Here is a 24,642-nt window from a genome sequence, read left to right on the forward strand (position 1 = left end):
AATCAAAGGCAGGCTGTGAGAACATCAGGAAATTCTTAACCCAACAGCGATTTGGAAGCACAGAGCTTAGCAGTTACTGCTGCCCAGTGTCTCGATGGCCAAGGACACCGTGGTTTCCCAGGGCAGAAAACCCACAGACCAACATTTTAAATACAACACATAACACCTTGTGCCAATAGCACCCCACCCCCGAGAAGAACAAGTTCAACCGAGGAATGGGGGGAAGAAGGGGAAGAGCGTGAGACATGGCTGAGAATGGTAGTCACATTAGCGTTTTTTATGATAAACTTTGCGTTCAAAATTGGTAAAAGCCCATTAGCTGCCAAGAGGGAATAAGAAGACAATTTCCTTTAAAGAAGTCTCAAAACCAAGACTAATTTACATGAAAAGCTGTAGAGAAAAGTAGTTGAAAAGTCCATTCATAAAACTTTTATTCCACTTACATGAACTTTAATACATGTGTTCTTAACAATTATGTTTGGATTGTTCATGAAAATTTCATAAGACATTAAAACAAAGCTAGCCGTCATCTCAAGTTATTTCCCTGTTAACTATTTTTACAGCACATGCATGTTAGGCAAGTATCAAAAAAGAAAAAAAAATTACAAAAGCAAAAAAAAAAAAAAAAAACAAAAAAAAAAACAAAACTAAAAAAAAAAAAAAAGTTAAATACACGGGCTTTTTGTTTACCGCTGTGCTTGATACACATGGAGCAGTGACCACCAAGCAATTCATTTTTACTGCATCTGTACTTTTACATTTGTTCTTAGATTGCCTAAAACATTTAAATACAAATAAAATGTGTAGCAAAAATAATGAAAGCAAACAGCAGGTAACTTTACAAATAATGGAATGTGAACCGTTTCTGCCCTTATTAGAGTAAACTGGGTCACAACTTTGTCTGGGGGACCCCTTCTGGAGCTGCGGTCAAGGGCGTGCACGCAGGGACACACATCCCAACGTGCATCCATGGGGTGTTTGTACCACAGCCTCTCAAGTACCCACAAAAACTACACTCCTGACTGCAACCAATTATCCCTTTTATTCCCCACTAGCACACACCGATATGCAGGAAGTTTTCCTTGCTTAGACATGAAAGCAGTTCTAACACTGGCCCTTCTGAAGCCCAGCGCACCAAGAGTACTGTGCCAAACACGCCTAACTCGTGTAAAAACTCCACATCCCCATATTGGCCACCTCAAGATGAAAACGAGTAACTCCCTAAAGTTAACTGGCTCTACTCCCCTAATATTAAAACATAAAAACCACATGGGAAATATAGAAATTCAAATAGAAGTAACATAAACCTGTCATAAATCGTAAACAAAAACAACTATTTGTGGGACAGCATGGATGACAAATGGTCTACTGTGTAAATTTTAGAATGAGGCAGACAAAGGTTGGAAGGCCGGTTAATTTTCCCCTCCTTCTCCTGCTTCTGCTTCGTCTCCTTGGGTATCCGATGTCCACAACTGGTAAGAGAGGGAAAGATTTTTTTTCAGCATGCTTCAGATTGAAAAACCAAAGAACCTCCCAACTTTTTGTGTACGCCCCAAGGACCTGGTATGTGACCACATGCTTTAGTTGGAAAGCTTAAAAGACATCACTGAAAACAGCTTGATGTGGAGGCATGGTAGAAACACAGCACATGTGTCTTTAAATAAAATTGATTTAGATCACTAATGGTCAGTCACTAAGAGAAAATCTCAAGTTTTCAGTCAAGATGGCAAGAAGGTGCAGTCACTCAGCCGTAACCCTGCCAAGCCTACCCACCCAAGCAGCGGAGCCTGCTCCTGCAAGCCTCTCATCACACAAGGACACAACCTCACTCTCAAATATATAGACAAATTTTAAAAATTCCCAACTATTAAAAAAATTTAAAAAGCAAAGCTCTATCCTCCCCAAGTCAGCCTCCATGGTGTAGTCATATGGAGCTAGCCAGGTGACTTCTTGCGGCCTATGTGCTCCAGTTACTCACGAACACGTCAACAGTCTCTCCTCTCGCTTTCCTGTCCTTTAAGGGCTCTAAACATTTTGTGAATAGACATTAACACTAGACATGGGACAGCTCATTTCTGGTGAGGTGTGGCTGTGCTGGCTAGATTCAGAGTTGCGTCAACTGGCTGACAGCAGGCCCCTACTAACAAGCTCAGGGTAGACTGCAACAGTGACGGGCTCAAAGCAGAGAGCGCCTCCAGTTGTGCTCACTCAAGGGCTGCAGCACACGCTTTGCTGCACTCACCCCACAATTCCAACGGATGAGAGCATTATCAGGAACCTCCAACAGTGACATACCCAGGCAAGGTCTACTTTAAATACCATCTCATCACTTCAAACAAGACGTATTCTCACTATTACAAACTAGCTAATGAAGCAACTGCTTCAGCTGTTTTGTTTTGTGTTTCCATTGAGCAGGGATACTGCTCAGCGGTAAAGGACTTGCCTAACTATACATATGAGGCCCTGAAGTCCAGCCCCAGTACACACAGCAAGTCAGTTCTACAGTAGCCCACATGTCTGTTTCCTTTAAGTCTCTGATGTCTGTAGACAGCCTCAGTTGCATGGACTACAGTAACTGTAGCTGTAGACTAAGGGCTAAGACACACTCAACCCCGCGAACAATAGATGCTCATCTCTATCTTTTGCCTGACTCATAGCAGATGCTGCATAATTTTTTCACCCAAGCCTCAAAACCTCAAAATGAAACACTTATCTGGAGAAGGGAAAAGCCAAGAAGCCAACTGTAAGGCACGGGCTGTTTATTGGGATCCCAATTTAAATTAATAAATAAAAACCACTGAAATGAATTCTTAATTCAGTAGTAAGAATTTCTGGTTTTGTTTTGGTTAAGACAATGACTCTGGGTTCATGTTCCAATCTTCAGCACAGCAGTGCACCAACTGCAACCTTCCCTGGAGCGAGAGACCAGGCAAGCAAGGGCTGCACAGAGACCTGAGCTCTCACAGCTCCTACTGTCTAACTTGTCATAGCCAGACAAACACAAGGAATACTAAATAGCATGGGGGGGGGGGGGGGGGGGGGGCGGGGGGGACGAGACGATGGGACATCTTCAAAATAAGTTTGTTGTTTGAATCAGAATCCAGTTATGTAGGCCAGGCAGGCTTGTCACTGTGTAGTTCAGTGTAGCCTGTAACTCACGATCCACCCTCTATCACAGGAAGCCTGGATTCAGTTTCACTTGTGCTCAGAACAACTAACTCTGGGATAAAAAGGAAAATACTTAAGACTTGGAATACTGGCAATGTGTTTTCAGTACGGTAGTTCTCTTCTGCATGTGCGTTTTTCTCCCCCGAGACAGGGGTTCTCTGCGTAGCCTTGGCTATCCTTGAACTCACAGAGATCCGCCTGCCTCTGCCTCCCCAGTGCTGGGAGCACAGTCACCACGCCTGGCTTCTCCGTGTGGTTTTACAAGTAGACAGGGCACCGTATTTAGTAACGTAGACGGCTGTAAGCACCCCTACCGCATGCTCACACAGCAGACTGGCCCCCCAGCAGGTACTCACTGTCAAGTTGTCTCTCAGTAACTGCATTATTAGCGTGCTGTCTTTGTACGACTCTTCACTTAATGTGTCAAGCTCAGCAATGGCTTCATCAAAAGCCTGAAATTGAAAAAACAAAGTACACTTCAGTGCTCAGATAATGAAACCTGCTAAATTCTCAAGTAACAGGTAGAATACGTACTGTTTTTGCAAGAGAGCAGGCTTTCTCTGGGGAGTTCAGAATCTCGTAATAGAACACAGAGAAGTTAAGGGCCAGGCCCAGTCTGATGGGGTGTGTTGGCTGCATTTCCTTTTTGCTGATTTCAAATGCTTCTTGGTATGCTTGCTGTGACTGGTCCACAATTCCTGATAAAAAACACAGTAAATGTACTAAGTGAAGCTGAGTACTAAGTTAGCCAGATTTTTCATTTAAAATTACATGTGTCCTCTGAAATATGAGCTCTAGCCATTTTAACTAAATCAGACTCTTTTCATACAAACAAAATGCCGTCTGGAAGCACACCAGCCACTCGCTACTGTTGAGAGAAAAGTAATTGGGAGTAGGGTCACGGTGAAATAATGACTTGGAGATTCATTATCCTCAGCACTGGCTGCTCTTTCAGTGGAGCCTGGTTCAATTCCAGCTCACAACAGCCTGTTCTCCAGTTCCAGGAGACCCGACTGTGCTGCTCTGACCTCCAAGACCACTGGACACTAAGCCACCCTGGAGCCTCATCACTGTTGCACCTGTGCTCAGAGGTTACACCCTGGACACAGTGTGGAGACATGCTTGTACACCAAATGGCTTTCGAGAAAGCGTCAAGTTTAAAATACCAAAATAGGCAAAAGACACAGACAGAAAAGAGTGAGCTCCACACATTGCTCTGAACAGTTGAGAAGAGTGTGTACTTTCAACTGTGGGTTTCCACCACAGCTACTATTCGTAAGCCCAGACAAACAGAACCAGCTTACCTTTCTTGTCATCACCAGCAGCAACCTCGGCCAAGTAGCGGTAATAGTCACCCTTCATTTTCAAATAGAAGACTTTGCTCTCTGCTTGCGAAGCATTGGGGATCAAGAACTTTTCCAAGAGAGACTTCAGAAGAAAAACAAGCAGAAATAGTAAGAAGATAATATTTTACAAACCAAAGTTAAGTACATGTCTTAAACAAACACTATGTACTGAATTTTTTAAAAATTCAGAACAAAATCTTGATTTTGAACTGCCACGAATGAGGCCAGGCTGGTCTACAAGCAGAAACTCCCTCAAAAATATAAACTAAGGAATAAGTAAGGGCAGTAAAAAGACCTCAGATGTAAAAAGACCTTCAATCTCATCACAGCCACTTATTTTTTAATCTACAGATCATTATAAATGATAAAATTTCATTTTGTAGTTTTGCTTAAAACTTAACTTGAAGCTTACTGGAATTGTCATATACCAAATAAAACCCTGCATAGCTGATTTAGAGCAAACACTGTAACTGTGAAGAAGGGGAAGATGTAGAACTGAGTAAACAAGACCCAGACTCTTGCCATACCTACTTCCTTTTGGTAACTGTTACTTTGAAAATCAAAGTGAAATCTATTTTCATCTGGGCCAAGCCCAGAAAAGCCATTTCTTACAAGGGGACCTGTATTGATCGGTTTCTAATCCCTGAAAAGATCTGACTACTCGACTATCTATGTCCCAGTGATGGGGAAGTCGGTGAACAGCGCCAGTCCCGCTATACAGTCCTGTGTATGCAGACAGGTCATAAAGATGCGATTAATTAAGAGTGACTCAATCCCTCACAATGTCAAGTTCAGCAGTCAGCATGGGCACCCCTGTAATCCTCAACACTCAAAAGGCAACAGAGTAATTCTAAGTTCAGGGGTAACTTGGGTTACGCACCTAAAGGTTCTGCCTCTAAAAATACCTGCTCCCCAATAAAAACAAACCACCCAAAGAGTTGAAAGGAAATATATTATCAGTGGCCTTGCACTTGCCTAGCAAAGCCATGGACTCAATCTGCTGTGTGTGGAGAGTGTGGTATAAACACTGAAATCTTTAACAGGAACTCCTTTAGGCAGTGACCTGGTGCCCTCTTCTGGCCTGCTGGGGACATCCAGGCATACATGCAGATAGAGCACTCATACATAAAATAAATAAAACTATGAGAGCGCGAGAGAGAAACTGTTCAGTGAGAGTCCAGGCAAGCCACAGAATCATTAAGAATAATAAGCCAGTTTTATGGTCATATGGAGCAACTGATGAGTAACACAGGGGGAGTCTACTGTTAATTTGTCACTGTATTTTTTAAAAAAAGATTTATTATGTATATAGTATTCTGCTTGCATGTACACATACAGGCCAGAAGAGGGCATCAGATCACATAATAGATGGTTGTGAGCCACCATGTGGTTGCTGGGAACTGAACTCAGGACCTCTGGAAGAGCATCTTAACTGCTGAGTCATCTCTCCAGCCTCCCTGCCATAGTATTTCAACAGCAAACAGCAATACATCTTTGGTATGTGTTTCGTATAGATTATTTAAAATAACTACCACGAAGGGGGGAGGGAACACCTCCAACAGGTAAGCCGCTTTCCAACTGTAAAGCTGACTTGGAGGGGCACGCCTGTGACCCCAGCACTGGAGGCTGAGACAGCCCAACCAAAGTGGCCTGGCTACATGAGAACTTCCTTCCCTGTGAAACCCCAAAACTGGTTAAATTTCGTAAGAGGAGGAAAACCCTACATATAAGCAGACCAGCAGTCAGTGCTGCTGGGCAGAGAGCAAGTGCCTCTCCTCTTATGATGATGAGATGAAAAACCAGCTAGTCCCTTCAAATCTCAACTCTGAATGCACTGCATGAGGCTAACAGAAGAGCCAAGTAACTATCCAACTGACCAACTACTGAAATCTACTCACACAGCCACAATAAGATTTCACTGTAGGCAGACAAAGAAAGAACAAGAACAAAGGATAAAGGATTCTAAAAGTGCAGCAGAGCAGGCAGGAAGGGAAAGGATGGTGAGTTGTCTGCAAGTATGCGCACATACGCTCTGAAGAAATTCTGTGAAACGACAGTAAGAGTAAAGAGGACCTAATTTAAAAGGAAGAGGGTGGGGCACAGCAAAGTACGTGGGAAATATAACACTGTGTATATGCACACTGTGTATATGCAATTTATGTTTATGCTTCGAAGCTTTGGTCTTAACCACCCTTTGCACTCATTAAGTTGTTGGACACAGGATCTACAGTCCTAAGCACGTCTGTGCACAACTCTCAGGTGGCACTATCACAAATACTGTCTTCTATGAAGTGACTCACTTCATTAATTTTCAATGTATCTACCAAACACATCTGAGTAAGCACAGCTTGTCTATCTCAAGTTCTTACAATCACAGGCTGCTCTTTCAGAGGAACCAAGTTCATCTCCCAGTACCCACATGGCAGCTCCTAACAATTTGTAATGTGAGTTTCAGGGATCTAGCACCCTTGTCTCCAAGGACAACAGGTGTACAAATGGTGCACAAACACGCATACCGACAAAACAGGCACAGACATAAAAACAAAAAACAAACAAAAACAAAAAACAGGAAGGTAATGACTGCTTATACTGCCATTGAAATGGTCACGACTGTACCACACAGTACTAGCAAAAATGACTACCAAGTGCTGTTCTTTATCTTAAAGACAGCAATTGTTTTCTTTATTGTCCACCAAACCTCAAAAGACTAGGAAATAGTAATTTGTGCTAAAATACTTTTCAATACTAACAGTGCATTCTTCCTAAAGCTAATCTTTGAAGTGCTGGGTTCCCTTGTGTCTACTTCTGAAGGGGCTGGTTGGAGAACAAGGGCACAGCCTTCCTTTGGCAGCCAGGGACTGGAAGACAGGTCCCACCAGCGAATGCTGCCACACACACAGGAAGGAGAATGAAGCATTTGGTCTAGAGTAAACTGGAAAGATGTTTTTACTTTATCTCAGAGCAGGTACAATTATTAAAACAAACATAATTTTACAGCCTTTAACTTTCACATACTCAACTTTTGTTTTTTAAGCTAGACCTTGATACTTACTATCCAGGCTTGAACTGAACTCAAGACGCCAGGAACCCTGCCTCAACGCCGTTAGTTAGTGGTTAGGACGATAGGCTCTTATGGTTTTTAATCTCACAAGCTAAACAAAAAGCAAGAACTATCACGCTGCCTGCATCTAAGACCCTCAAATAGAAACCAAGTTGGTTAATTTTAAACAATTCAGACACAACAGAAACTGAGGTTGACACTGTCAGAGGGGAAAAAAAGTGTGTTCCTAAAACCCCAGTGCTCGTTCGGATGCTGGTGCCAGAGAACACAGAAGCTCAGGAGCACCAGCGGTGTAGCACGCTCCACCACACACTTACCCTACATGACCCTAAAACACCAACCACTTTCTAGACCAACAATCAGCTACGGACAGGAAGGCGGTGTGAGGCAACAGTCCGTCCGACATTGGCTGCCATTAAGACCCTACAGTGAGTCGCTCACACAGCTATGACACAATTCTCCACGCAGATCTTGCTTCATACTACAGCATTAATTTCAAAGTTTGCTTTCCATTTTATCCCAGGAAAAATGTCCCTAATATGCCGTGTCCCCCAATCTATCACAAACCCTCAGATTTCCCTGAAATTCAAAAGCACATTTTCTCAACCCCTTCCCTTTAAAAAAACACAAACTTTAATGTTTATTTTATGTGCATTGGTGTTTTGCCTGCATACCTATCTGTGTGAGAGGGTTGGGTCCCCTGGAACTGGAGTTACAGGCAGGTGTGAGCTGCCGCGTGGATGCTGGGAGTTGAACCCTGGTCTCGAGAACACCAATCCCCTCAACCAGTGAGCCACCTCTCCAGGCCCCCTCCTCCCTTTTTCTTATAGGATTTAGGACATACAACTTTTCTAAGTAATTTGTAGAGTTTACCCTTCAGAAAACAAAAAATGAAAACCAGCGTTTGTTCTGATGCTATCTGGAGTTTCCACTCGCAGGCCTGCTGTGGCTGCAGTTCGTAGACAACTGGCAGCAGTCGGGTTTCCTCAAGCCTTTCACTGTTTAAAAACAGAGCGCAGCGCTGGGGCAGGGACAGGACAGAGGCACATGCCTTCCAAGCATGACTCACTCACTGTAACATAGCCATCACACAGCCTGAAGGAAAGAGTACAAATGTAAACCATATCAAGAAATAATCTGCAAAATACATGGGGAGAAGGGCCAAACCATGCAAAGCAGATTGAAAGTCCGGCCCAAATCAAGGACAGTAAATGAAATATGTAAAATGTGACTCTAAATGGAACACTGGAACCATCTAACAAGTATGGTGGTTCAATATTTAAGTAAGATCCCAAGGCTATACAGAGAAACCCTGTCTTGAAAAAACAAAGAGAAAGATCTATGGGTTATATAGTTTGTGAACAATTTTTGTTAAGATTCCTGGCTAAAATCATAAAAATTGGGGCTGGAGAGGTGGCTCAGTGGTTAAGAGCACTGGCTGCTCTTTGAGGGAATGCAGACTCCTACCGGGTGGCTAGCAGTCCCTAGGGCTCCAATGCCTTCTTCTGGCCTCGAAAAGCACCAAGCACGCATGTGGTGCACAGACACATTTAAAAAATAAAAATAAGAGCAGGCAGGATGGCTCTTTGGCCAAGGCTGGTGACATGATTTCAAGCTCCAGGACTCCACAGAAGGCCAAGTGACGCCTGCAAAGTGTCCTTTGGTTTGGGTGCATGCACCCACCATCGTAAGCAGGGAGACCTTCGACAGGATGGTGTAACAGAGTGCTTTGCTCTGTCTTTTTTCCCAGCTCATTCTATGTTTTGGTTCAAATTTCCTTGCCAAGTTGCTCAGGTTTCCACACTAACAGAAACACTGATGCATTTGTAAATATGAGATTTGGGAAGAAAGTTCTCACTTTGTCCTAGTATTTCAACAACTGGCCAACTGCTATGAAGGTAACTAACTCATGAGCAAGAACAAGCCCTAAGCTAGGTTTGGTCCTTGTGCCTGTAAGCCTAGCACTTGGGAGGAAGGAGGCTCCAAGTTTGAAGGCAGCCTGAGCTTTGGTATGAAATATACCCTATTTCAAAACACATAGCACTGGCTGTGGAAGTGCCAACTCTTGAGAGGTAGAGATGGGAGGACCAGGATTTCAAAGCCAGTGTGGGGTAGAAGACTTTAATCTTATATAACACACACACACACACACACACACACACACACACACACACACACACACACACACACACACACACAGCAAATTAACTGAACTTTGAAGATCAGCTGAACTTTAATGTGGCCTTGACAATGGAGTGCAAGGGAACACCTGCAGACCCATCCTCTATTTCACACTGTGTTGTCATGTCATTCAGTTAACACTCTAGTCCACACTTCTAGCCCTGTGCAACTCTTTCCCGTTTGGTGTTCCCACACTTTCACTTTACTCTGTTAGACCTACAGAAAGAACTTCCCGTCATTTCTAGCTCTCTTAAATTTTGATATAAAAAGCTAAGCCACAAATTTATTAGTATAACAGGGCCCACTACTTTTGAGTTTAATCTCTTACTCCCCCTTGTGGCTGAACTTGCTTCAAATTAACCAAGTAATGAAATGTTCACAAGAAGTGCTAACAGCATACATAGTCCATGGCAATTGACAGCCACTCTGAGGCTTCCTGTGGTAGACCCTTGAGTCTCTGTGAGGAAGGTCTCATGAACAGACCTGGAGGCCATGAGTTCTGGCACTCTGCCTCCCAGGACGAGGACTCCAGGCACGTGTCACCGTCTGTGCAGAAGAGCTGGGATCTGAATCTGGGTCTTCGTGCGTACACAGCACACGCTTACCAACCAAGCCCTCCCTCCAGCAACATCACATTTTCTAAAAAGAAGTTTGCCTCCAACAGTTTCGTTTTACAATTTAGTTTTCCAAGTCAAGGTTTTATCACATTTTGCTCAAACTGACCTCAGACTTGTTACCTTCCCGCTTAGGGCCCTAGGCTTACAGGAACATGACACCTTGAGGCTCTGGCTCGGGCTGTAGCCTGAAGCAGCTCTGTGGTGCAGGCGTGCTCCATTCCGGCCCTTCTGCCCTCACCTCCTGAGACACATGCTAGGACCACAGCACGCACACTACGCCCTTTACGGGGTGCTGAGGATGGAACCCAGGTGCTGTGTACACTACACACGCCCTTCCTGCATCAAATGAGCCATATCCCTAGCCCAACACTTTTAGTAGTGGTTTTGACCTGGACATACACATTAGATAGTCTATAAATTCCCTAGCACCACTCCCCTGGCCCCTATTATCAATCTTTAAAAACACATTGAAGCAACTTCCCCAGGCTTACATCCTATTTGTGTACAAGGCATTTTCCTCTCTAGTTGAGACTTACAAACAGAGCTTTTTTATATCTACTTTCTATGGCATCGGACTTATGGGTAGTCAATGGAGAAATATTAACTACAGGAGAGTTAGGTCTGCACAACCAGCCCAACTTCATCCTTACCACAGAAATTTACATAGAGATCAACACAGCAATGCCCTCCTCAGGGCACATCACTTCTCTCAAAGAGACAGCTTGGTGCCGAGTGTGGTCAGACGAGAACGCAGGACGCACAGGAGCCAGCACAGGATGACTCTGTGAAGCACACTGAGCTTGGGAGCAACTAAGTTGCTTATTCTGTCAAAACAATCCCAAAGCCTCTGGGTTCAATGTCACTGTAAAAACTGAGCTTTATTATTTTTAAATTTACTATTTTGTGTATAGATACTCTGTCTGCATGTCTGTCTGTCTGTACACACGCATGCTTGCTGCCAGGAGAGACCAGAAAAATTTGTCAGATGCCCTTGGATTGGAATTACAGACAGCTCTGAGCTACACAGACAGGCAGACAGAAAAACACCTATACACATAAAGTACTAAAAAAAAATCTTTTAAAAAAAGGGATATTTTAATTGTCTATTAAGATTAGATCAGGCCTGGGTGTAATGCATTGCATGCCTTTAAGCAGGCATCTGCTAGGATACAGCCAGACCTTGTCTTAAAAAAACAAACAATCCTATGAGGGTCAAAGAGATAGCTCAGAAGAATAAGTATGTTAGAGACCAAGCCGATCATGTGACTTTAAAAGCTGGAACAAAAATATCCCAGTTGTCCCTACTCCTCAAAGTGCTATGGTGTGGGGGTGGGGGCGGTGCACGCACACAACTGGGTTTTAAAATGTAGTGACACTTAGAAAAGCTAAAGCTAATCGACACTTAGGAACATCTAGCTGGGTACTGCCCAGGGAGCCTACCGTGCACATTATGTGAATGAACAGAACAGGTGGACACAGTAGCCAGGCAGCACAGAAGAGGATCTGGAGCAGCCGTTTCAAGAACAGAGTGTGGCTCCAAGCACAGATAGCTGTTCCAAGACCTCTAACAAACACCCTAGACCAACTTAAGCTGACTAGGATGCCAATGGATTAATACCGATGCAACTTCGCTCACATCAGAACATCCCAATCTTGACTCTAAAAACCCAATACTTCAGCATAAATATGCCAAAGCATCTCTCTTCTAGAACCAAAAATGTCTGTTTTCAGTACTGTAAAGGTTATAAATAAAGGCATAGCTGTTATCTAGACTCAGATCTCTTTTTTTAATGTATTTTACTCAAAAGCTTAAAATACATTATTATACTCAAAAAATCCTAAGTTCATGGGCTAAAGATGCTCCACAAGTGAAATCCAATTCTGCACAAATAATATTAGCATATTAATTATTTTATATAATTTATTAATTTTTGTTTTATGTGTATTAGTGTTCTGTCTGCATATATGTCTGTGTGAGAGTGTCAGATCCCCTGGAACTGAGGTTACAGTTTTGAGCTACCATGTGGGTGACTAGGAATTGAACCAGGGTCCTTTGGAATAACCAGTGCTCTTAAATGCTGAACCACCTCTCCAGCTCCATAAATTATAATGAGCTGATGGAGAAAAAAAATCTGAGAGGAGGGAACCTCATTTAAGAAACTGTTTCCAGCTGGGTGTGGTGGCGCACGCCTTTAATCTCAGCACTTAGGAGGCAGAAGGAGGATCGCTGTGAGTTCGAGGCCAGCCTGGTCTACAAAGCGAGTCCAGGACAGCCAAGGCTAACACAGAGAGACAAAGAAAATAAACTGTTTCCATAAGATAGGGCTGCAGCTAAGCCCATAGGGCATTTTCTTCATCAGTCACTGACTATGGGATGGTCCAGCCCATGGTGGGTGGTGCTATCCCTGGCCTGGTGGTGCTGGGTTCTACAAGAAAGCAGTAATGGCTTCCCTCCCAGTATGTCCTTAGTTCTCATCACTCACCAAGCTGTCTCTCTACTCTTCAGGGCACATCAGCTCCTGTCATACTTCCCTGTCCTGACCTCCTTGGATGTGGGAGTGTAAGCCAAATAAATACCTATCCTCCCCAACTTGCTCTGGTCATGCAGGGTACTGCAGTGACTGTACCCACCATGCTGTTTTTGGGAGGATTATGGAAGGACTTTGGAAGACAAAAGCAACTGAGTGTTCAAAGTTTGAAGCTGTTCTGTGGGAGCTTGGAAGAAAAGTGTTCAGAGAAATGCAGACCATGGAGTCCTGACTTGTGAAGTTCCAGAGGGCGAGGTACTGGGAAACTGTCTAAGACTCAGTGGTTTGGGTCAGCTGTGATTAACAGAAGACAGAACCCTTCAAGTGAAACCTTTTGCTTTGCCGGGACAATTGATGCTGGTTAACTACAGCTGAGAAATTAGCAGAGCTTAAGAGACCAGCATTGTGGTGGGCGTGTTGGCGCACGCCTTTAATCCCAGGACTCGGGAGGCAGAGGCAGGCGGATCTCTGAGTTCGAGGCCAGGCTGGTCTACAAAGTGAGTCCAGGAAAGCTGGCTACACAGAGAAACCCTGTCTTGAAAAACAAAAACAAAACAAAACAAGAGACCAGTATTATGAGGGGAAATTTTCTATGAAGTGTTTCCTGCGAGTCAGCAAACAGAGAAGCTGTGTTCCAGAGGCAGCCAAGGTTGCACATGAGCTGGCAGTCACCTAGGTGGCCCTGGGGTTGAAGGCCTGGAGGAAGCACGAAGACCAGCTACGGTGTGGGTCTATGAGAGGCCATTGGTGAAGCCATTGGTGAAGGTACAGCCTTAACAGCAGCCCAAGGCCCAGGACTGAAGGAATCGTGTAGAGAAGCTGAGGCTTGGCACCACAAGAGAGCATGGCAGAGGCTGTTGGTCAAGTGCAGCCCAGCTGCACTCCAGCGTTTCAAAGTCGCCAGTGCCATGGAATCACCACCAAGAACACCACAAGCGATAAAGTGGAGACAGCCTGAGCCTACCTGACAAGCCAGTGTGTGCTGCAGAGGGCAGAGCTAGAAGAGTGACCGGAGCCCCTGGAGGATCCCAGAAGACAGTGAATCCTGGATAGTAGGCATTGAGCCACTTACACCTTAGGACTTTGATTTTGACTTGATTACAACTATGGCCTGGCCCTTCCTTCTTGAAGTAGTCAACTTATTTTTTATTTTATAGGAGCCCACAGTTGAGACTTTGAACTTTTAAGGAACTAGGAATTTTACAAAGACTTTGGATTTTAAGAGACTAAAATTCTTTAAGTGTTTGAATTTTTATTTTATTTTATTTTGTTTGTTTTGTTGAGACAGGGTTTCTCTGTATACTCCTGGCTGGCCTTGAACTCAGAGATCTATCTGCCTCTGCCTCCTGAATGCTGGGATTATAGGCATGCACAACCACACCCAGCAAATTTTAAAGGCTGTGGGACTTTTTAAAACTGGCAATGTTTGTAACAAAATGCTGATATCCATGTGACCAAGGGGAAGAAGGGAAACGTTATTGTTTGTGTGTCAAGTTGACAAGGAGTCAACTGTCCTGGCTAGTCTTATGTCAACTTGTCATAAACATCAGTTGAGAAAATATCTCCGTGTGCTCCAGTTGTAGTTCATAACACTGGAAAATTAAAGTTATGAAGCAGCAATGAAAATAATTTTGTGGTTGGAGGTCACCACAACATGAGGAACTGTAGTAAAGGGTTGCAGCACCAGGAAGGTTGAGAACACTGCTCTATAAGAAAGCATGTTAGTTGGGTGTGGTGGTGCACGCCTATAATCCCAGCACTCGGAAGCAGAGGCAGGTTGGTCTGAGTTCAAGGCCAGTCTGGTCTACTACCAGGGTCCAGGACTGCCAAGGCCACACAGGAAACTGTTTTGAAAAACAAAACAAAAAACAAACAAACAAAAAACCAAACAAACCAAGCAGGAGGGTAAGGCAGTAGCCAGGGTCCCTCCTCCGTCTCTGTCAGCACCCGCCTTTCCCCCAGGAGTCGCTTTGGTCACAGTGTTTCATCTCAGCACAGGACACACCTCTAGGCATCTCTGTGACTGTTTTCAGAGGTTTAACTGAACAGGAAGAATTGCACGGAGTGTAGGCAGCATGGCCGTCCATGTGGGGTTGGTGGTGAGTCACACTGGGGCATCGGCGGCTGTGCTCTATGTTACCCTAAGTAAGTGTATCCTCAAATGGGGAACCAACAACCGCCTCACAGTCACAGCAAGAAGAGGAACTAATATATACACTTCTCTTTCTGTGTTGAGACTATGTAGCCTTGGCTAGGCTTCAACTGTCTACCTCTGCCGCTTCAGTGCTGGGATTAAAGGTGTGAGCCATCCCCTCAGAGCCTATATTTATTTGACTATTGTTACATTTTCCTACTCTTGACAGATAGTTTGGTGTCATTTTCTTTGTATAAGTTTTTCATGACTTAAAGTCCTTAATCTTACTATATTATTTATAATGGATCTGTCACGATGTGGCCAATGCCTATTTTTCCTACTAGCCCCATCTCTTAGGGAAATTACTGAAATGTTTTGTTTTGTTTTGAGCACATAAAGGCTCTCTGCTCTCAATAAGAACAGCTCTTAGAGAAGCATCAAGTAACATGTCAATTTGACAATTAACTGCACTTACTTGAGAAGAATGGTTTAAGTTGACTTCATCATACACATCGATGCCCAAAGTTTGCCTAGGTGTCTGAGGCAAGCTAGGGTTCCCGACCACTCCAATGTCCCTTGGTTCTAAAAGCAACTAGGAGCTTAACCAAAGCCCAGTGTCTACTGCCAAATGTATGCCACCACACTGGCCATGATCACTTAAACATTATTCCTAATGAAATACAAGTATGACAAAATGTTTATAAACAACCAAAAACCGAAAAAAAAAAAAAAACTTTACATTCTGAGTGATGGCCTATTGAACATCTAAGTGCTCATCTAAAACTCCATCTTACAGAAGATGTACCTTACAAAGATGGAATCTGCAATAAATTATTTCTGATCTATACAAAGATCTGAATCCCATCTAAAAGACATATTTACATTTTAGTTCAGTGCTTAAAGCCAACCACAATCACCACATACGGGTGAACCATCACTCAGCCAACTAGAAGCTTCTACAGTACCACTTCCAATGTAAACAACAAACCAACAGCACTTAAAAAAAAAAACCTCTTTGTAAGCTAGCACAACCCTTACGTGGTCTATTACTCATCCAATCCAAATGTATAAGCAAAGAAGAAAATCTCTTTTCTGGGACAGGTCAAGGAAAGGGTTAAGTCACTGTTTCAGAAGTGAACATTTCTCCTTCAGACTCTAAGACAGCTAGGGCTATATTTTCCTTCTAATTCTCATCTGAATTCAGCTTCTCCCACTCACTGTCAATTATTTTTACAAGTCTTCTCTACACAAGTCCAAGTTTTGCAGGGACCAATATTGCTTTCCAAGAAAGAATAGGTCATGTGCTCTTCTTGGTCAAGTTACTGGTTGTTACTGTTCATATCAAACAAACACCACCTTCCTAGTCCTTTTCACTGGTCAGCAAATGCTATTCCTTAAGATGAAAAATGTTAGCAAATCACCATTAAAAAGACACTCCCCCAAACCCCACTATTCTTTCCCGGAAGGCACTGTATCAATATACATCTTAGCTCTTTGAATGTTAAAATACCAAAAGCCGGCCAGGCGTGGTGGCACATACCTGTAATCCCAGCACTCTAGGAAGCAGAGGCAGGTGGATCTCTATGAGTTTGAATCCAGCCTGGTGCACAAAGCAAGTCCAGGACAACCAAGGCTAAACAGAGAAACCCTGCCTCAAAAATAAATAAAATCCACTATCTAGAAAGCAGTGAGAATGGGTTCCAGCCACTGCAGAAATTCTTTTGGGAAGTCTTTATTCTGAGTAATAGGAGCCACCTGGTGATTTTCAGCTAAAAATAAAGTCTATACAGCTTTTCTTAAAGTCCAAGGCACATACTGACATTTATTAAAAAAAAAAAAAAAAAAAAAAAAAAAGAGCTGCCTGGTTTCTATCTTGCTCTTGCACTAGCTAATCAACAGTCAGTCTGAGGGCTGGAGGTGATAATCTGTGCTCACGAGGAGCTTCACCCGCCTCTCGTCTACAACTTCATTCCTATTAAATTGGACTCATTTTTCTACTACTCTGTAAATTGTAACTTAAAATATAAAAACTTGAGCTTTCCATTATCACAACATATTTAAAGTCTGAATTAGGTTTTTCAGTATACATGATTTTATTATGACTTGCATAACTGGGGCTGTACCTTTTGGGTTTATGAAGAATTATCATTAGGTATCTATCGATGGCGTCTGGGTCTCTCCCTCACTAGCGTTTTCGTCTAGGCCAGATTCAGTACTACAACTTGTGATTAGCAACAGGACCCAGGAAAGGCTGGACACACCCCCATGTAAGGAAACCATGCTGTGATGAGCGCACTAAGGACTGCTGCTATGTGGTAACACATTCCCACCTCTAGTCTACCTTTTAAATGGCACACACTAAACAGTAAATGCACAAGCCAGAATGGAATGTTGGAGAACTGCAAGTACTTTTTCTCAGCTAATATAATGCAAGTGATTAATGGAATAATTAGGTTGTACTCATCACTGATGCTACCAGCCAATAACAAATTCTGCAGAAGTAGCTGCTTACTTTTCCCAGAGAAAGACACCATACTCATGACTCATGAAGTGCGATGGTGTACTTCCCCTAAGAGAAGTGTGCCATTACATTTTACTCTTGTATTCTCCTAATTAGAAAGGGAAGAAGGAACTGTATGAAAAATATTCCTCAGTCTCACCTTGGAAGACCAGGTAGGATGTCCACCTCAAACAGAGGCACTCACTGAGCTTCTCAAGGTGACAAACACAACACGCCTTGGAAGAGCAGCGATGCTGCTGACCTAACTCTGCCCTCTTCTCTCCCAAGGACTATTCAGTATCCGAGCATTAATACGTTATAAACCAGAGCTGGTCTTTTGAAAAGAACAAGACTAGAGGCAAAAGCTGGTTCACTAGTCTCTAGGTCACTAACATGGCAGAGACTAAGCTTCCCAGGAAACACCTCAATTACGCCTGTCAAGCTGACCCTCAGATAGGCAGGAACTGAGAACCCTTCACACCCTCAGAAGAGGCTGTTTACAGATAACTCCATCTTCCTCTACCTCTCCTGTAGCTTTCTTCATGGGGAAACCAAAGAGGAGAGAATTGAATCTGCTAGTCTTTCCTTAGAATTTGGGAACTTCTCTATTTCCTGCCTGTGGGAATATGCAAACCTGGAGCAGCACAGACACCCATAAAGTGCAATGTCAGCATGTCCCCTTTATTCCCAAAATGTTTTTGTCTTAGGAAAATCAGTACTTGGGAGGAAAAAAAGCCTCCACAAAACCTATTAGTCTGAATAAAACCTAGTGAAATAGCAAGGAAAATAGAAAGAAACAAACCAAAACATTTTTATTAGAAATGGACATCTGTCAAGTTTTACGTGTTCTTAATCACCTGCTTTTAAGATACGAACATTATTTACCTTCAACATAGTGCTTTTCAACCTTGGAAAAACAGCAGTCATAAAACCTGATTAAAGAAATAAAAATGTGAGCTGGGTGCAGTAGCTCACGCCTGCAATCCCAGCACTCAGGAGGCAGAGGCAGGTGGATCTCTGTGAGTTTAGTCCAGGCCAACCAAGGCTACACAGAAACTGTCACAAACAAACAAACAAACAAACAAACAAACACCCCCAAAATTAAAATGTTCCCAAAGCAAAGCCACTTAAGACTGATTTCAGTTGTGTTTTTCATCTTAAATTGGGCTCAATCTTCAAAAGACTGAAAACATTTTGACAGTCTTAAAAGAATTCTAATTCGGGAGACTGAAGACAGAAGGATAAACTTGAGTTTTAAGGATAGCCAGGGTTATAAGACAGATCCTGCCTCAGAAAAGTAATTGGTTGGTTTTCTATTAGATTAGCCTCAAAATTTTCTTAATCAAAAAAGCCATTATTTTTAAATACAGGAAATCCAAACAAATGTACAGTTTAATCTCTTAGAAGCACAGTATTTCAACACAGTAAGTGCCAAATACTTTGGTGCTTTTAAAACCCAGAAAGCCAAGTTTGAATTCATTCATAACCACCTTTCATTGTTTGTCAACATTCAAAGTTGACTTATAAGTCCAAACAAGGAATTTCATTCTATTATCATGGTTAATCCAGAGATGGGAACTGGACACATACAATAGTCTATACCACGTCTTACTTAAAGCGAGGGATGTAAAATTCCAGCGTCTATATACATACATTTATGAGTATAAGCGCTAACACGACAAGAACACAAACCATTAGATAAATGGTTTTCCTAGTTTCTGTTTAACCTGAACAGCTTGACAAACATTACTGCATTACCTTAGTTACAGAAATGATCTTTTAAATGACAGGCAACTTCTAATTTACAATAGTCAAATTTTTAAAAGGGGGGGGGGGGACACAAAAAACTTGAGTTTACGAAGCTAACCAAATGATTCTCACCAGCACGTCATTGCAGATGTCTCTCAGCTCAGTTTCAATTTTCTCTCTGTATTCTCGAGCCATCTGCTGCTTTTTCTCAGCACCTTCCGTCTTTTGCTCAATACTTGAGACGACCCTCCAAGATGACCTACGGGCTCCTACGACATTTTTATAAGCAACAGAGAGAAGATTCCTCTCCTCGTTAGAAAGCTCAGCCCCTTGCTCAGTTACAGACTTCATGCAGGCTGCCATGTCATCGTAGCGCTCAGCCTGCTCGGCCAGTTTGGCCTTCTGCACCAGCTCATTTTTATCCATAACTGGATATTCTGCAAAAGGAAGAAAAGGAGTATTTCAGAAAATTCCTATTAAAAATACACTCATTATAGCTGTGGTAAACAAGGCACACTAGCACCTCAAAGCTAGCTATGTTGGAAGATTCACACGAGGAATTAAATGCAGCCCTCCAATCCCAACTAGAAAGTTAGCACAGTCTGCATAAAACCAACTGTTCAAAAGATCCCGATTTCTAGTAAGATCAAGGAATATATGGCATATGAGCGACCTCAAAAACCACCTTTAAATTGCAGGTGGCACGCTAGTCATTGCTCAGCCCGCTGTCCTCTGCCATGGACTCATACTTTTCTTAAAAAGCAAAACAAAAACAAAACCAAACAACACAACACCCACATCAAAACCCTTACCTATTTTCCTTGGTCAAAAGATCAACTTGATCCAATACCACTAAACGGACCACACTTAGCAGCTGTCCCTCTAGGTGTGTGGCGTGAGGGAGGACTGCAACCTGAGTGCCCATTACAGCACACTTCCAGAATCATGAGCCTAGTCAGCGTAATGAATGTGCATAGTCTAAGCTCTGCATTCATTCACTCTTATCAGAAGTAACTACATTTTCTATGGCAACTTCCTCAGCCCCAACCTACACTTGTAACATTTGCCAGCTGATCACATAATGAAAACTATCTTAATAACTACCTACTGCTTAAGATATCTTGAATATAAAACCACTAGGGATCACTAGCCCCAAGACCAGGTATGTCTGTATGGCGCTAAGGAGCACTTTCTCAGCAAACAAGCATACCTCAATTCCTTCTGTCAGCTAGCACTAAGGAGCACCCACTACGTGCAAGGATCCAAGAGCTTCTCGTGCCATTACTGCAGTTTAGAGGTAGAACCACTGCAGTATTTATAGCAGGCACAATTTACTACTCAAGTTGTTTTTTCATATTTTCCCAGTTTTCTTTCACTCAATTGTAAAGTTCCCTAGATTCTAATTTACTTCTGTTCATTTTTTTCCTTGAATGATGTCAAGAGTAAGATTCTAACCTGACGTCACTGCCACCATGATAATCACCACGCCCTTTCCTTTTCCAGAAAGTACGACCTTTTCTTGGTAATCAAATGAGAAGTGGCCACAACTGAAACAAGCGTTGGGCTAGCTTGAATTTGAGAGGTAGTACCTACAGCGCATTAACTATTTAAAATTTGTGAAGGCACACTTGCCCCGGGGGCTCGAAATCTTAACATGAGAAATGGTCTCTGGTTAACGTTGCTTCCAAAAAATGATGTAAGCCCAGTCAGTACAAACCGTCCCCAGCCAACCTCTCCCGTATATGGGGAAGTGGATTAGGTTTCTCACAGAAAAACTAGTGCTCCGGGGGCCTCGCCTCCAGACTGCGGGAACACTCGCCGCACCCACTTAACCCTTAGCTGCCCGAGGCCGGCGGGTGGGGCAAACCGAAACCGCCGAGCGGTGACTTTAAAGCGCAAGTCCTTGCGTCCGCGCCATCCGCAGCCACCTCCCCTCCTTGGCTCCGCCCAGGCTGGTGCCTCCGCGTTAGTCCCCGACTCTCTTTGTCATGGCGGAACTGTGTCAAGGAGCCCAACCTACTCCGACTGTGAATCTCCCCCCCACACCCAACACCCGAGCAGAGGGAGGAGCAGTCCGCGCACCCGCCCCAGTCGAGGAGGGGGGAGCGGATCACCCTCCCCAGGGGCCCCGATGCCAGCGGCGCCCGCATTAGCGGAACCGTGGCCGACCCGCGCCGGACACACCCCGCTCCCGCCCAGGGTCCCCCTCCGCTGGTGTCCGACCCGAGCCCCGAAAAGCCCCCGACAGCTGCAGTGGGGGGAGGGGCAGGGCCCCACCCAGACAGGCGCAGCCCCACCGTGGGGCCGCGGCTCCCATAAGGATGCGCACCTCCCACCCAGCCCGGGACGCCGGGGACCCCGGTGCCCCCATGCCTAGCTCTGGCTGCGCCCCCTCCCCCCACCGCGCGCCCCGAGAGTCCTTTCTGGCACCGCGGGACCCGGCGAGCCCCACCCCAGAGCCTCGCGCGCTACCTGGCTGCCCGCGCGGTGGGGGAGGGGCGGCGGGGGCGCCGCGCGGGTGGGGGCGGCCTCACCTGCGCCACGGCCGAGTCACGGTCGCGGGCGGAAGCAGGGTGCCAGCGGGGGCAGCTCGAGGTCGCCACCCCCTCCCCCCGGGGAGGGTCTCGCGCGTGGGCACCTCATCCGCCACCCCCACCCCGGGGACCAGCACGGGGCGATGAGCATCCCGGGCAGGCCAGAAGCAAGCGGCCGGGGGCGGCAGTGGGCGCCTGCCCGGGCCCGGAGGGGTCGAGCCGCCGCCCGGGTCCTCCTGGGGAGACCCCTCTCGGGCCGCGGCGTGGCGGCTGGCCGAAGGGAGCGGAGGCCAGCTCGGGTCGGTTCCTCACCTGTGTCCGGAGTGGGTGGCGGCACACGGACCCGGCTCGGCAGTCTCTGGGCGGCGGCGGCAGCGAGGCTGAGACTCTGTCCCTGATCTGGCTGCTCACAGGCTACAGCCGCTCCGCAGACACGGGGTTTCCTCCAATCACTAGCCCTGGCAGCAGGGGCACCACACGCACGATGACGTCAAACGCTGCTATGGCAACCGTTGATTGGTGCCCAGCGCAACCGCCGCTCCCCAGCGCGCGCCCCGCCCGCCCGCGCCCGAGGCGAGCGGAGGAGAGCGCGTACCCCGCGCTGCGCTCGGCGCCCGACCCTGCCTTCACCCGCGTGCTCGGTTCCCTCCTCGCCGCCCCCGTGAGCCGCCCTCCCTCCCCGCCCCTGCGGCCCGCGGAAGGAAGCCTCTCCCCGCCCCCACCTCCACTGGCGGGCACATCCGGGACCTTTGCATCATCCCCCACCCACCCCCTCCCTCCTGGCCGCCCTCTCTCTGCGCCGGTAATGGCGGCTGGCTGCAGGGCAGGGTGACGGTGGCCCTCTTGCCAGGCCATTGTGATCAGACCCGGGGAACGGGGCGGCGGCTGCGCCATCCCCGTCGCGGGGCGTGGCCGCTCCCTCCCGCCGCCCGCGTTACCTGCTGGCTGCAGGAAGCGGCCCTTAGCCCTTTTAAGGCTTAGAAAGGCGCGCGGCTGAATGATGCCCTGCCCTTCCCAGGCGCGAGCTCGGCGTCCGCACCGTGACAGCCGCCGGAAACAATGGGTGGGCGCCGGGAGGAACAGGGAAAGGCGCGGGTTAGCGGGTTGGACGTGGTCGTGGAAGCCAGACCTGGGGCGAGGCGGGAAACGGGCTGGAACACACCGAGCCGTTCTCCGTGGGCTACACTGTCACTCTCTGTAAGGCTTTCTTTGGGAGACACGTCCCAGTTAACGCTTTGGAAGGGCATGACCCTTTTATAAAGGTCTCGGGAGCCAGGTTTAGGAGAGTTCCTTGGGCCGCTAGCTGGAGGAGGAGCGGGGGTTCGTAAGGCCCGGAAGAGGGGGAAGGAAAAGGGCGGAAATTGCAGGTGCCCGAACCCGCAAGGTCTCCACCCAGTTGACGGAAGTTGAAGGAGATGGCAATCTCAGTGTGAAGTATCTATCTGCCCTTGCCCCCTTTAAATGTGTGCCTCTGAGCTAAGACATCTTTACTGAGCATCTGCTGGAGGCCTACACTAAGCAAGGCTGAGAAAAGAAGAACCTTAGGAATTCAGCCCAAAGCTCTCTGGAAGATTCCATTTCAAGCTGTTCTTTGCTTAACTCTGCCTTATCAGTATGTTGGATACATTGTCTGAACCACATGCTTATCCTACAAATTATAATTTGCCTGAATGACAGATAGATAGATAGATAGACCGAGAATTGCCTGTGACCAGTTCAGTTCAGTGTCATCCCCCTTCCCCGAGTTTCAACGTCATCGGATTCATAACGTGCTAAGCAGATCAGCAAATTAATGGAGGTTTTGTTTCCAAGATACTGAAGTCGACTTACCTTCTTTCAGGGAGTGACTCACTTAAAATGACTAATATTTCAAAAGCTTTTAAGTTTCCAGTTTTGTAGTAGGCGTTAGAAATTTGACAAGATACTAGGTTAAATCTTTTGTAAAATGGAAATGGCTGTTAATGTCTGTAATACATGTCTATATGGAATATACACCTCAGGGAAAGTTAAGTGATTTTTTTTTCCTGCGTAAATTGCAGACTTGCTTTGGGAAACAGCTAGTGTGGGCTTTTGCCTCGTGCATTAACTAGCGAGGTTTCTTTGCTTGTGTGTTAATAAATCAGTAGGTGCTTTTAGCTTTTACAAATGCAAAGCAGCATCCTTGCCTAGTAAAGGCGTAGCAAGGCTGCAAGGGGCCAGAGTTAGATTTGCCGTGGAAGGCCCGAGTGAAAAATATTTTAAAAAACAAGAAATCGCGTGTAGCAAAAACAATAAACAGATGGATTTGAACCCTGGGGAAGTTACTAAAGCCTTTGACCGGTGTGTTTTATTTTCTTCTCTTCTCAGGTCTCACTTCATCCAGTAGATTGTCTCATCTGTACCTTGATAGCCACAGTAATAAAATGTCAGCAATAAACGCGTTCTCTGGGGCTGAGGAGGGAGCGCCCATGCACATAGGCGCATGTGTATTTTTAGCATCGTTCCCATGCCGTCTGTTACAGTGGGGGGTGCTACAGGTAATAGATGTCCCTAGTGTTCAAAAACTAACGGAAATGAAGGGAAACTGTTAAAAATTGTAGATTTAAAGTTCAAACACGAACATGTGTGCTAGCTCAACAAGAGAGATGATCCATCGATCGATCTAGTATTTTGAGCATTCTATTCCCGTCCCAAGACTATTCGGATCTTTTCAGGGTTATGTTAAATGGTGAAGTGAGAAAGAGCTCAATTAAATTAGCATAAATCTGTCATTCCAATTGGAAAGACAAGTCAAGGGCGATCTTTTGGTGTTGTAAACAATCCAGCAGGCTACAGTCTCACCTCG

At 45.3% G+C, this 24,642-nt stretch overlaps 1 protein-coding gene across 1 annotated transcript; it reads right to left on the reverse strand.

Annotated features, from left to right (window-relative positions):
* Window positions 1–266: 266 nt before the first annotated feature.
* Ywhaz (tyrosine 3-monooxygenase/tryptophan 5-monooxygenase activation protein zeta) lies at window positions 267–22,285 on the reverse strand. The gene is made up of 6 exons (XM_051159479.1): window positions 22,131–22,285; window positions 19,417–19,721; window positions 4,473–4,596; window positions 3,703–3,866; window positions 3,525–3,620; window positions 267–1,472 (listed from the first exon to the last, which is right to left on the reverse strand). Exons 2-6 carry the CDS (start codon window positions 19,708–19,710, stop codon window positions 1,413–1,415), a joined length of 738 nt encoding a protein of 245 aa, XP_051015436.1. The 5' UTR covers window positions 19,711–19,721; window positions 22,131–22,285; the 3' UTR covers window positions 267–1,412.
* Between the last annotated feature and the right edge of the window lie 2,357 nt (window positions 22,286–24,642).

Source organism: Acomys russatus, chromosome 17, assembly GCF_903995435.1.
Source record: "Acomys russatus chromosome 17, mAcoRus1.1, whole genome shotgun sequence".
NCBI classification, from domain to species: Eukaryota; Metazoa; Chordata; class Mammalia; order Rodentia; family Muridae; genus Acomys; species Acomys russatus.

What these genes read in the sequence shown, in the direction of transcription:
- Ywhaz (XM_051159479.1), bottom strand. Translation starts at nt 19,710, where the DNA reads ATGGATAAAAATGAGCTGGTGCAGAAGGCCAAACTGGCCGAGCAGGCT. An exon ending in ACATCTGCAATGACGTGCTG is followed by an intron (nt 4,597 to 19,416) that starts GTGAGAATCATT and finishes TTTCTTCTGAAG; the next exon opens with TCTCTCTTGGAAAAGTTCTT. An exon ending in TGCTGGTGATGACAAGAAAG is followed by an intron (nt 3,867 to 4,472) that starts GTAAGCTGGTTC and finishes GTTTTTTATCAG; the next exon opens with GAATTGTGGACCAGTCACAG.